This window comes from Melanotaenia boesemani, chromosome 15, assembly GCF_017639745.1.
Source record: "Melanotaenia boesemani isolate fMelBoe1 chromosome 15, fMelBoe1.pri, whole genome shotgun sequence".
Taxonomy (NCBI): Eukaryota; Metazoa; Chordata; class Actinopteri; order Atheriniformes; family Melanotaeniidae; genus Melanotaenia; species Melanotaenia boesemani.
In genome coordinates this window covers 26,263,413-26,276,377 of record NC_055696.1, presented here as the reverse complement: position 1 = coordinate 26,276,377, position 12,965 = coordinate 26,263,413, and the positions used below count along the sequence as shown (strand labels likewise).

Sequence of the window (12,965 nt, the reverse complement as noted above, 5' to 3'; positions counted from 1 at the left end):
GTTGTTCACATTATAGTTAAAATGTGACCTCCATCAGACTCCAGTGTGAACAGACTACGGCCCTGAAGTGACCCACATGTACAGATGAAGACATGACGTCACATGCAGCACGCTGTGTGTACGGAGGTAAATATGGATGCTACACATGCCAGAATGTGTATATCTATTCTGAAATAGTTGTGCAATCGCAGCCGATGCAGTTATGATGTATTCTATTCTATTCTATTATTGTTTCTTCCATTGTTTACATTCATTCTTGCTGCATCTCCTCTCCACCGGCCCAGAATTGTGACATGACTTCAGTGATGTAAAAGTCAGGTAAAATGTGACGTGAGCTGTCAGACTGAGGTTGCTTTGAAAAAAATCAGATCTGATTCAGTACATCACATGAAAGTAGTCTGGATCATAAAAATGTCAGGAGAGGGCATCTTGGCAAGTTTAACCCAAGACCAGACCATTAAATGCTCCAAGTAACTACAAAAATCCCCAGAGCTACATGTCAGACTCTCCAGGCCTCAGTTAGCATGTTAAATGTTAAAGTTCATTACAGTCCAGTTATAAAAAACTGAACCAGTATGGCTTGTTTAGAAGGGTTGCAGGAGAAAGCCTCTTCTCTCTAAAAAACAACATGGTAGCACAGCTTAGGTTGGAAAAGCTGCAACTGAACAAAACACAAGACATCTGGAACAATGTCCACTAGACAGATTAGACCAAAGTCCAAACACCTCATACCAACTGTCAGCACGGTGGTGGAGACATGATGATCTGGGCTTGTTCTGCAGTCACCTGGTCTCCTTGCAGTCACTGAGTGGACCATGAACTCTGGATAACAAAGTATTCTAGATACTTTGTGAGTCTATCTGTCTGACAGCTAAAGCTTGGCTGAAACTGCTTCATGCAACAGGACAAACACAGCGGCAGATCCGCATCAAAGTATCTAAAAAAGAGAAGAATTAAGGTGTGGACATTATCCAGTAAAAGTCCAAAGTACAATTGAGCGAAATTCCTTCACGAACATGTGAGAGACTGATAATGTCTTACAGAAAAGACTACTTCAAGTCATTGCTGCTAAAGCTGCTTCTACAAGCTGTTGAATCAGTGTGGATTAAGTGTTTTTACACTGCTTCTGCATTTTGGTTTAGTTTTAGCTCAAGAAATAATTACTTGGTGTGAGATGTCGTGTGTTGTTGAGGAAGGAATATGCCCACTTTAGAACCCAGAAGATGCCAGTTCTAACCTTCAGAGTAGAGCCATTATGTGTCAGGGGAGCAAAAAAAAAAAAAAAATGGTACTAACAGTTATACCTTCAGAGCAGTCCAGTTCATGAGCATGAACAAGCCACATTGCAAAGAAAATATAAAACTTGAGAACAAAATCACAGAAACTTAGTAGCATCAGACATGCAGAATAAAATTTTACTACTGCATCCAATATCTGCTAACCAATCAGCTGAATTTAGACTTGACAGTAAATAATAAACTCACGTAATAAACAATGTAGTTAGATGTGGTCTAAAAAGCCACCAGACAGAATGTTAGCGTGAGCCGTGAAGCCTTCAGCTTACCCGGATGGAGCAGCTGATGAGGCCGTCTCTGTTGTGGACTTTGAGAACTCTTTCAAACAGCTGGTTTCGAGCAGCCTCATCAGTTGCCATCTGACCCTCCAGCAGATCCACGGGCTCAGAAACCCCGCCGGTGAAGTCCACCAGTGCATCAGCCGTGTTTCCTCCATCCAAAGCCTCGTAGCAGCCGTAAACCCTGCATGGAGGAGATGACAGTCACATGAGGACTTTGTGCTTTCTCAGGTATTTCACAGACAAAACAACACAAGATCTATTGTTTTTATTTAGTCGACATGTTTCTAGCTTTGCAGGTGTCATCAGAAGTCCCGCCTTCCTTCTGTAAGTCTGTGAGTTTATGTGAGGACACTGATACTGACTTGGCGTAGGCCTTCTCCACCAGGGCGCTCCAGAACTCGTTGCTGTCATTGGAGTGGCAGTAGACGAGCTGGTTGTCCACTGTCGGTAGCCGGTCGTCAATCACCACGTCCACCCACTCACCGAAGCGCCAGAAGCGGAAGTGGAAAATCCCGGCGTAGGAGTCGGGCTTTTCTGTATCCCACTCCTGCTCCTTCCAGTCCGGAATAACCTGCAGGAGAAAGTTGGAGGAAGAGGAACAGAGGCGCAGGTAAGCCGAACATTCAGCTGATGGCTCATGGAGCATGAATAATGTCAGGGTCGAGTGGGCAGGTGGGGTGAGATTGTGTTCCCTCATGCCCCCGATGCATTAAGAGTTAGGGAACAAATTTATAGCCTCGACTCTTGCAATCATAAATCCAGCTGTAATAGGACATGGCTGAGAAGTAATAACTGTTTGACTGCAGAGTGTGTGTGGGTGTGTTTCAGCTGCCTGCATTTTCTGTGGTGCAGTGAACCAACTAAAACTCAGCCCCTATTCTGAGACCAAGAATCAAGCTTTGACAATAAACTCATCAGAGCAAGATAAAAATGTTTGGAGTTGTTTTTGACTCAAACCTGCGTTTTGAGCTGCACATAAGAAAATAAGGATGCATTTTTCAGGTTTTCATAAATAAGTCAGTGTAGACACTCTATGACACTTTTTTTTACCTGCAGGACTAATTTATGTAATACTGCTTTCTGGTCTCCCACAGAAAAGAATATCACAACTAAAGCTACTTTAAATGCATCCTGTCAGTTTCACAAGTGCCTGATACAAGTTTTAACCTTTTAAGGCCTGAATGAATTCCCTTTTTTAAAAAAAAAAATTATTCAGCCCTTTACCAAAATGTAAAATAACAAAAATAATTTGCATATATATTCCATTTATTACTACGGTAAAGAACTGTTGCAGTGCAAAAGGTGTCCACCAGGGGGCAGAAGACAAGTATCAGAGTGGATACAACAGAGTTTTGAGCACAGTTTTTACCATTAAGCAATGCAATAGGCCTCAGAAATTGTATATATTAACTACAAAATGTCCATAATATGGAAAAATCGATTTTAATTAATACTACTGAGCTGACGAGGATTGGTCATTGTCAGTGATGCAGAGCAGATTACAGAGGAAGCACAAAACACTTTCATAGTGGATGACGCACTTTCTCAGCTATTCGCCCATTCCCATTCAACAAGCAAACATGAGCACATTTACTCCCATCATAAACTCAGGTTCACATTTAAAATTTTTTACATTTACTGTGTGCCGTTATTTCTAATCTCTTCCAAGCTCCAGCCTTTTCAGTTCCTTATAAACATTTTACTTATTTATTTAAACCTCTGTTGCCTAAATGGTTAAAACTCTAAATTTTCATGGTTTCAGGGTTTTATTTTGGTTCAGTTCTTTTTAGTGATGTAGTCCGTTCAAGTTTCTTGGTCTGTTTCTTGTTTTATTTTGTTGAGTACGTTCTTCACTTCCTGCTAACTACACACCTGCTCCTCTTTTAGTTAGTCTTCCTCCTCCAGCGTATGCTTACTCCTTGCTTTCTTTCGTTCACTGCCAGATCTGCATCATCCTTCCTCGCTTCTTTGAGCTCTGTCAGGATGTGTGGGGGTCACTGATGAGTTTCTTTTTCTTCCTGCCGTTCCAGAGCTTTGTTTCATAAAATAAGATTTCATCTGAAGTCTGTCTGCCTCCTGCCTCTTTTCCCATCACCCTTCAAGCAACTTGACATTAGTGGTCTCAGTCCAGCCTGTTTATCAGATCTGCTTTAACACAATAAACCCCCAGGTCTTCAAGAAAAGATCTTTTAATACTTGAAGTAAGAACAGAAACCAGTGGCGAGGCCATCTTTTCTTATTATGGCCTGTGTGGATTTTGTGGAACCCAAACTCAATACCTACCTTTTAATTCTTGAGTTTTACTTCATTTAAATGTAAAATAAAAATAATTATTATTAATTCATTTTCTGTACAGCTTAGTCTATTATTACCATTATCACCACTACTTTTTTCAGATCTTTTGACTTTTGGAAAATATTTTATTGATATTTAGCTTGATTTTAATTTACTTGTTAGTCAGTCATATTTCATTGTTTTACAACTAGCATTTTTTTTTGTTTTGATTTAAGCCTTTAATACCCTCTAAAGAATTTTACAGCTAAACCCTTTTGAGCCCTTGTTGTTTTTTTTTTAATATTTTTTATTGTTTCATTAGTTCTTTTCAGATTGTTTTTAGTTAAATTCTGTTTTGTATAAACAGTCTGATGGACTCCACGAGAGGTTCTCAAACTTCTCAAATGTTTTGACACTTCTGGCTCTTGGAAACGGTCATGTCCACACTCCAGACCACTCGGTGGCAATAATGCCCCCATTTGTTTTTGCCAACCACCAAATAACACAGAGAAGAAGCAGAAGAAGAAGAAGAAGACAAAGAAGACAACAACTACGGGACAGAGATCAGGGTTTATCGAATCAAAGGGTGAAGAGAGAAATGGAGAAACTGGGATGAATGAGGGTGGAAACCTTGTTCTTAGTTTAACTGTCAGGCGAATCCAGAGAGGAGCCGGGCACAAGCGCAGGTAAGAACAAAGGAACTTTAATAGAGCCTCTGAAGTACAACAATGGTTGTTCTGAGTCTCGAGCATGAGTGAGAATACCACACAATGTAGAAGTCTGTGCAGAGAGATTATATTGGCAGGTGACCAGGTGCAGGCTGATGATGATTGTGATGGGAAGCAGGCGTGTCCAATATGTCTGAAGCAGAGGGTTTCTGGGAAGTGTAGTATAGAAACCAGTGATCAGTACTCCGGAGATGCGGTGCGCACCTGAGAGGAGGGAGCAGGCATGACATTAACAGTAAATGTGTTAAAAGAAGTTTTCTTGTTCCATCTCCTCTCGCCAGTAAACCACTCCAGCAGGAAATGCAGCTAAACATTTTATCCCTGAACTAGAAGAGAGTTTGAATGATGTTAAACTGGCCCATCTCGGCCACGTAGTTAAAAATCTGAATGAATTATATCTGCAGCTTCCAGCAGAGACATACACTGGTTCAATTTCCTCAACCCAAACCCAGGCCATGCACACCTGTGATGATAACTAGCAAAAAGCTTATTGCCCACAGTATCCTTCCAGCCAAATCAGGGCTCAAACTGTTGACATAACCCACAACCTGAACTGCATAGAACACAGCACTGATCTTTGGAAGTGATTTATTATCAACTGACCTTAACATAAAATAACTTGCATCATATCGTAAGATCATATGTTGGTGTTTGAGTCTGCAGTTAATGTTCTAGCTGCTCCATTTATCTGTTAGTTGTTGATAAATGCTGTAAACTGCTCTCCTTGAAGAGGCTGAGACATCCTTGTTCACACTGGAAAACATGACTAAGTCAAACTTTTAGCTCATATTGCAGGTTAATTTGGTAAAGTTTTCTAACAAGCCTATGCCAGCCCAACACTGTGGATTCAGACTGGAATATTTGGGTCCAAAACTGAACACAACATCCAACACGGCACCTGCTGAGCATTGTGACTCCATTAAAGGAAGGTCATGACAGAGTTGGTCTATTTGCAAAAGTTATCACTTCCTTGTGCATAGAAGCTGCGGACATGTGTCTAAAGATCTTGTCATCTATAATCCAAAATGTTTGAGACGTTTAAATCTGTGTGAATTAAACTCAGAAACTATGCAAAGGTCGGCTGGGTCAAAGCTTTCCTCACACTGTCATCCTAAATAAAAGACAAATGTCTTACTTCTGATATCTCAGAGTTAATGAATGACTCTCAGTACAGAGGACACAGAGCAAGAAGCAAAGACACTTGTACATGTTCTGAATTGTGCTGTGGAGGCTAATAATTTACCAAGCTGAATCCTTTAAAACAGAAAGCTCACTTAAAGAAATTGTCAGTGGCTGATAGCTTATCTTAACCTGTTAGCATAGCAGCACAACTTTTTGATAGAAAACAATCCCCCCCTGTCTCTGAAATAATGCTAAACAATTTCAATCAGCAAAATACAAACCAACTAAAAACCTGAAGGCTCGACTAACCATTAAAACTCTGGTAGATCGTCGTTGCCCCCGAGCGCTATCGCCTGTCAATGTCTCAAAAACGGTAGTGTGTTGCTGTATGTGGTAAACTGTGATGGATGGCTTACCCTTTAGGTGATCTACGGAAGTTTTCCAGGTATTTATTTCCCATCCAACCACTAAATGTAGTGTTTATTCAGAGACTCTATCTGGTAAATCCACAATGATCCATGATAATACCATTATTTATCACATTTTCATCATAAAAAGATCACTATCACTATGTTACTAAGAGACCTCTATTTAGACTGGAAATAATGATGAAGCCACTTCCTGTCAAACTCTCCACCAATCAGAGCTTAAATTGACGGTAACGTCCAATCAGTAGCAGCCAAAGATTAACAAGTGAGCAGAAAGTTCTGTGTGTGTCTGAAAAGAAGAAAAATAATGCTCCTCTATGGCTGGAATAAAGCCAAGAAGATGTTTTTGATGCACGGTGGCGCCACAAAGTAGCTGAGTTGGAGTTGGTTTTGTGAGGATAGCAGGTAAATAGTAGCAGAAATAACTGAAAATGAGGAAAAAGTATAAATATGTAAATAGTTTCTGTTGTGTGTTTGTTCCAATGCCAATATTTTTTCTCCTGAAAGCCAAGACTTGAGAGAAAGATGCAGATGAGAAAAGGTTTGGTCACTGTTGATCTGTGTGTTATTTCTACAAAGTTCTGTTAGTAATAAATTCTGCTTTCTTCTTCTGGTTGGCCTTTATGCTGCTATATCCATTGATACATTCATTTTACATAATTTTAGCCTCATCATCTGACAACTGAGGCTGTCCTGAAAACATCATGTCTGCATGCTGACTGGGATTAAAAGGATTCAGCTTCTACACGTAGTTTTACATTAAAAACAAACAAGCATACTAAAAAAGATTTTTGAGAGTTAATATAGGCATTTGTGCCTAATATAAGAGGGCAAATTAATGTATTTTGTACCAGGTAATGCTGTGTTTCCTTATCATTACATTGACATTTAGAGTACCCAAAGTCCAGTACAAGCAGAACTGGAACAGCCCACCAGTGGAGCTTCCATCAGCATAAATATGACACACAATAAAAAACGCAAAAGATGCAGTGAGTGACTCCACATGAGAACTAAATGACACGGTTCCAGCGGGTGTCCTTGGAGATGTCAAGATGTGCTAACTGAACAGCAGTTTCTGTCAGACCTCCCAGCATGAGGTGGCACAGTGCTGAGAAACCTGCTTCTCCAGAAGACCAACCACAGAGCGTTTAGAAAGGCAGATTTTGCAATCATTCAGGAGGCAATCTGTCCTGCACTTCACTTTGCTGCTGGTTAGTCTTTGTCTGTGCACTGACAGCTGCTCCATCTATCTCAAGTGGCACTACACATCAACTGAACTCTAACAGGTGCCTCACCTCCTGACTGAACCAGGAACACAAACTTCCTCTGCTGTCTGAAAAACTGCTCCCCAAAGGGAACAAAGGGCCTTTTCCTCCCTCTATTCCTCATGTCTGACACTGCCACACAGGGCACTGCTTTACTCTAATAACACATCAACAAACATGCACACCTCTGTGATCCTGGTGGCACTTCATGCACCAGACGTGTTACAGTCCAGGATCTGTAACCAAGCAAACAAAGTCAAAAACAAATGTGACAAACAGTACTGAGCACAACTCCCTGTGGGCCAACCCCGAGCTCTGCTTCTAAATGTAATTAGATCTTGTTTTCTCCCGGCTCGTCTGGAAGACCCACCCTCTGCTACCGATACTGCACAGACATGCACACAAACATACTGAGCAGGTCTGCAGAAAGACTCAGATTACGAGTTTCTGAACCAAGAAAAGGTGAAGACCCTTCGATCAGATCTAATCCAGCCCTGAAGTTAGCACTGACAGCATGTCTACAAAGGTGGAGCTTCCCTTCCGGCTGGACACCCAGCTGACGGAGGTGATGAGTCTGCGGGTTCAGTCTCTGCAACAGCGGAGCCAGCAGAGGCAGGAGGGCGAGCGTCTGCTGAAGCCCAACGAAGCTGTATACCGACTGGACTTCTCCACACAGTCCCTTAAATTTTCACACTGGATGGTGCGGCTGGCGCAACCAGGACGCTTAACCATCACAGCCACCTCGCAGCTCTGGACGCCGGACCTCACCAACCTCATGACACGTCAGCTGCTAGAACCCACCGGGGTTTTCTGGAGGATGGCGGCTGATGTCTCGGCTGCATCCGTCCAGTGTTATGAGGCTGACACGGCAGAGTTTGGTGAGAGGATTGCAGAGCTGGCCAAGGTAAGGAAGGTGATGTACTTCCTGTTTGCATTTGCAGAAGGCTGCAGTCCAGAGACTGTCGACTGCTCCATCACCTTCATAGTGGATACTTAAGACCTGGCATGGAGGGACTCAAAAAGCAGCAACAATAAACTCTTCTGTGCTTATATGCTTTTAAATGTTTTTAAGATCCTTTTATGTTTTGCTACCAATTGTTCTTTTAATCACAAAAGATGTCCTTTATGTCTTTATGTCCTCAGCTGGGAAAACTCAGCTAAATCTTAATAAATCTGACACATGAAAAAGTTGCATCTGCATTTTCTTAATTAAAAAGATGAGCATGGATTCTTTTTTCTTGAGTGATGCAGAAAAAATGTTATTCTCCCTCTCCTCCTGTTTGACAAACAGACAGCCCTCGAGGCTTTGCTGGAGTGGAGTCCCACATGACATAATGCATAGAGACAGTGTGTATTTGTGTGTGTCAGTATTCCCCAGCAGACGAGGGAACAGGTTGATGCCTCATCTCTCCTCATCTTGCATGGTCACCCTGGCAAACAAGAGAAAGGAGACATGTGGATTTGTCCAACTCTTCCTCCAGCAGGCTCTCCCTTGTTTCGATGCACAGCCCGTGGGAATGTGACTGTAAACATGAACGACACATCAGAGAAAGCTTGAGAGAAAAGTGGGAAAAAATCGGACATCAGGAGGACTTCGTCTCGTTTCCTGTCAGCACAAATGCATTTAATATGTCACCTTAACTATCAAACCCACAAGAGGCCAAACCTGTTTTCCCTGAAAAAAAAGCCAACATGTTCTCAAGAGTCTCATTTAAATCCACCTCGCCCGCAGTGTTTGAATGCATGAATACAAATTTTCATCAACTGTCCTCATTGGTATGCCTCTTTTTTGCTCACTTTTACATGTCGCCCTTTACCAAAATATAAACAAATGGACACAAATTTGCCTGTTTGTAAGGCTTTAAACCCGGAAAATTACGCAAAAATGCAGAATGGAAACTTATTGTGTGTCTAGAATCATTTTAAAAAGCATTTTAAAGTCAGCTGTATAAATAATTACATTAAAAGCAAAAGATCAAACGTTTTGCTGTAGCAGCACACCCTTTCACTGGGTTTTATGTTGTTAGACCATGTTAGTTAGAGACAAAACTGATGATTTAACAAGCAGATCACCACACCGTACTTAAAGAAAGAACAAAGTTTATACATAAACTGCAGAAGGTTTACAGCTACATAGACAAGTAGCTAAAATTAGTTGTTAAGCCACAAACTCTGGTCCTGCAGGTTTTCATTGTTTCCCTGCTCCAACACATCTGACTGAAATTAAAGGGTCATTGTGAAGGAGTTCACAAGAAGCTGTTGGATCCATTTGATTAGAATCAGCTGTGTTGGAGCAGGGAAACAACAAAAACATTCAGCATAGCTGCCCTCAAGGACCGAAGTGTGATACCCCGGGTTTGGAGGATGATTACCTACACAGTAAGAAAAAAAAAAAAGAAAAAAAAAAAAAAATCAAATCCAATACATCAGAGATAATTACATGTGGAAAATAAACTTTAAATAATAAATTTTAAAATTTCAGGGATCACTTACTCACTGCCCACTTCATCAGGTCCACCTTCTAGTACCGGGTTAGGCCTCTTTTTCCTTCCAGAACTGCCTTCATTCTTGGTGTGAAAGATTCAACAAAGTGTTGGAAACCTTCCTCAGAGGTTTTACTCCATATTGACATGACAGCATCACACAGTTGCTGCAGGTTTGTCGGCTGCATCCATGATGAGAATCTACTCTACTGGATTGAGATCTGGTGGCTGTGGAGGCCATTGGAGTCCAGTGAACTCATTGTCATGTTCTAGAAAGCAGCTGGAGATGATCTGAGCTTTGTGACATGGTGCATTATCCTGCTGGAAGTAGCCATCAGAAGATGCTACACTGTGGTCATGAAGGGATGGACATGGTCAGCAACAATACTCAGGTAGGCCTTGGTGGTTAAACCAGGCCACGTTGGTACTAAGTGGTAGGGCTGATTTTCTATCAAAATGAGCTACCATAGGCTAAATTTATAGTTTTATCTGTTGAGTTGTGCTACCCTATCAGAACAAAATGCCACATATTTTTCATACAATTCACAGTCCAAAAGTGTGGAGATCATTAAGCCGCATACTTGCGTTTCTTTTAATCTTTACTGGGGTAGCAATAAACTAAAAATGGTTTATTTATTCATTATTTTTAAAATGCAGTGTGATGTATGAGTGTGGTATATTTGATATGAATAAAAAAAAACATCAGCAGACAAGACACATTAAAATTAAAATTAAATTAATTTTGGAAAAGAGGAACAAAACAAACAATCTTCTGCTACAAAAGGGATTAAAACTGGTCACATTGTCCGAGATTCTGGTGCTCTGCTGCACAAAAACCTGCACGTGTCATATAACTGCGTAGTGTCTGCCGTCACTTCGAGAAGGAACAGATGGGACACATCAATGACTTTGCCTTAATTTTCTATAAACTCTGAAATTCTTCCCAAGGACAGGGGTTGATACTGAAACCACTCAGGATTTTACAACCTGGTTGGATGTCCACAGATCAAACAGGTCAACTCTGACACTGGGATAATAAACTATCATGCCAAACGTGAAAATGTTTATCTGTTCCAGGTTTAGATCCTGAACTGATGACCTGGGACCCCTCTTTGCTTTCACCTTTTGAGTTTTCTCAAGCTGTTAACACCACCCCGAGGTTTTAATCTCTAAACTGGGACACAGAAAACTTTGATTAGTTAACATTCCAGATGGGTAATAAACTAAAAATAAGGTTTTCTACACTTTATCAGAAATGCCCTGGCTAGACTGGGAAGAGACTTTCTTTTTTAAAGATATAAGAAAACAAACGTCTTGTTTTGCCATTAAATAATGTCCATTACATAATATGCTGTTTATAAGCATTATTTGTACTCAGGAGCAGACCATTCTAGTCATCAGGATTGGTATAATCTTTAATCAACAGGAGTTGATCCATTTATGCTCTGAGCCTTACTAGTCTTTCCTGTTCATTAATGTTTTATAATGTTGATCTAATCACTTATAGGTTATTTATTCTGTTTGAATGGTTGATCAATTTTACAATGTGCACCAATTTAATGATTTAACAATGACATAATTTAAATCTTTAACAATTTATAATGTACAGATGTGTTGACAAATGTTTATCTGATACTTTTAAACAAAAGAAATCAGAAATATTTAACACTAAACCAGCCCGTCATGTAGGCTCAATGACCTCCAGCCAAGCTGCACAGTGCCTGCTCTCATTGGCTGGAGAAAGTAAGCTACATTTCCTTGTGGGCATGGACCACCTCCAAACATAGAACAAAGAACTCAGAACTTTTGGTCTCCTCTAGAGTTGGAGTCTTGGCCTTGTCTTTCTACACCTTCCTGAGAGGTGGCGGAGAGAGAATGGAGTTTCCAGAAGAATGAGGGTTTGTCATGATGCATGAAGATGCCTGCTGAGGCAGGAAAAGCTGATCCAGAAGATGGTCAGACCCGAGGTGCAGAGTCCATCGCTGCACATGCTTAATTTTTATTTTTGTTATGTCCTTTTTCTTTTGTAACTGGTTAAATCAAGTTAAACCACTTTTTTGCTCCACAGTTTGCCTTACCATAAGACTCTGATTTGAACATCACACTTAGCATGTTTGTCCGTTTACCTCTTGTAATTATTCCTTGATATTATACAGTTTAGACTAGACACATTTATTTAACTAGTCGTTTATGATTTCTTTCCTTTGAATCATGTCTTAGTCTATTCGAATGAAGAACTTACGTAATAAAATCTTAAGACTGATTTGATTTGATTAAATTGAATTAATTAATCTAGGACTTTATTGATTTTCCATGCTTCCATTAAGAGAAAAGGATTGATGGTGCTCCGAGGTTTACAAATATTAAAATGATAGTTAACATTTTATAGTGATTATTAAAATATATATTTTCTAAACATTATTAATGTTAAATGAAGCTGGATCACTACAACTGAGGCAGCAGGAACTGATTAAACTAGTTTTATTTGCATGTCAACAATAACATTTTCATGGTCGGCATACCATTTTTTTAAATTATTTTTTCAAATTAAAGACGCACTATAGAATTTTTGCAATTCTTCCAGTGACGCGCCCTCTCATCGGGTAATCCAGCATCCCTCTTGCATCCTCTCTCCAGCCTGTAAAAGACTGAAGTCTCATCTTGACTCCTGTTCTGTCCCTTTCTCTCTTTCTTTTCCTCTCTTCCTCTGATAATGTCTTCTTGCGTTTCTTTGCTGAATCAGCCATGGCATGTGTTCCAAACAGCTTGTGTTTTTAGCTAGCGTGTGAAGCAAAACTCAGCTGCTACATCACGTGGTGTCCTGGATAAAAAAGTTTTAGAGTGCGGTTATTTAGCCTCAGGCCGCTGCTGTGTAGCAATGACTCCAGAAATGTGTGTGAACTTCAACAAGTCGTCTTCACCATGTCTACATGAAAGCATGCTGCCATGTGATTGGCTGATTAGATATTTGTTTTTAAAAGCACTGGAACAGGTGAACCTGATAAAGTGGCTGGTGGGTATAGGTTGATAATTAGTTTCTAGAGGTGTGACGAGATCTGGTGAGAATAAATCGTGATGGTATTTCTCAA

At 40.4% G+C, this 12,965-nt stretch overlaps 2 protein-coding genes across 7 annotated transcripts in view; one reads left to right on the top strand and one right to left on the bottom strand.

Moving 5' to 3' along the window:
- The window catches only part of capn5b (calpain 5b), a 110,883-nt gene that overhangs the window by 41,807 nt on the left and 56,111 nt on the right, over positions 1-12,965 (bottom strand). For all 6 annotated transcript variants that reach the window (XM_042008980.1, XM_042008982.1, XM_042008983.1 and 3 more), the window contains exons 4-5: positions 1,939-2,147; positions 1,565-1,757 (exon numbers count right to left, since the gene is read on the bottom strand). In XM_042008980.1, coding sequence (XP_041864914.1) covers positions 1,565-1,757; positions 1,939-2,147 — 402 coding nt within the window. The remainder of the gene's footprint in view (positions 1-1,564; positions 1,758-1,938; positions 2,148-12,965) is intronic.
- On the top strand, positions 7,908-8,390 carry ompb (olfactory marker protein b). Its single transcript, XM_042008988.1, has one exon. It carries the CDS (start codon positions 7,908-7,910, stop codon positions 8,388-8,390), a length of 483 nt encoding a protein of 160 aa, XP_041864922.1.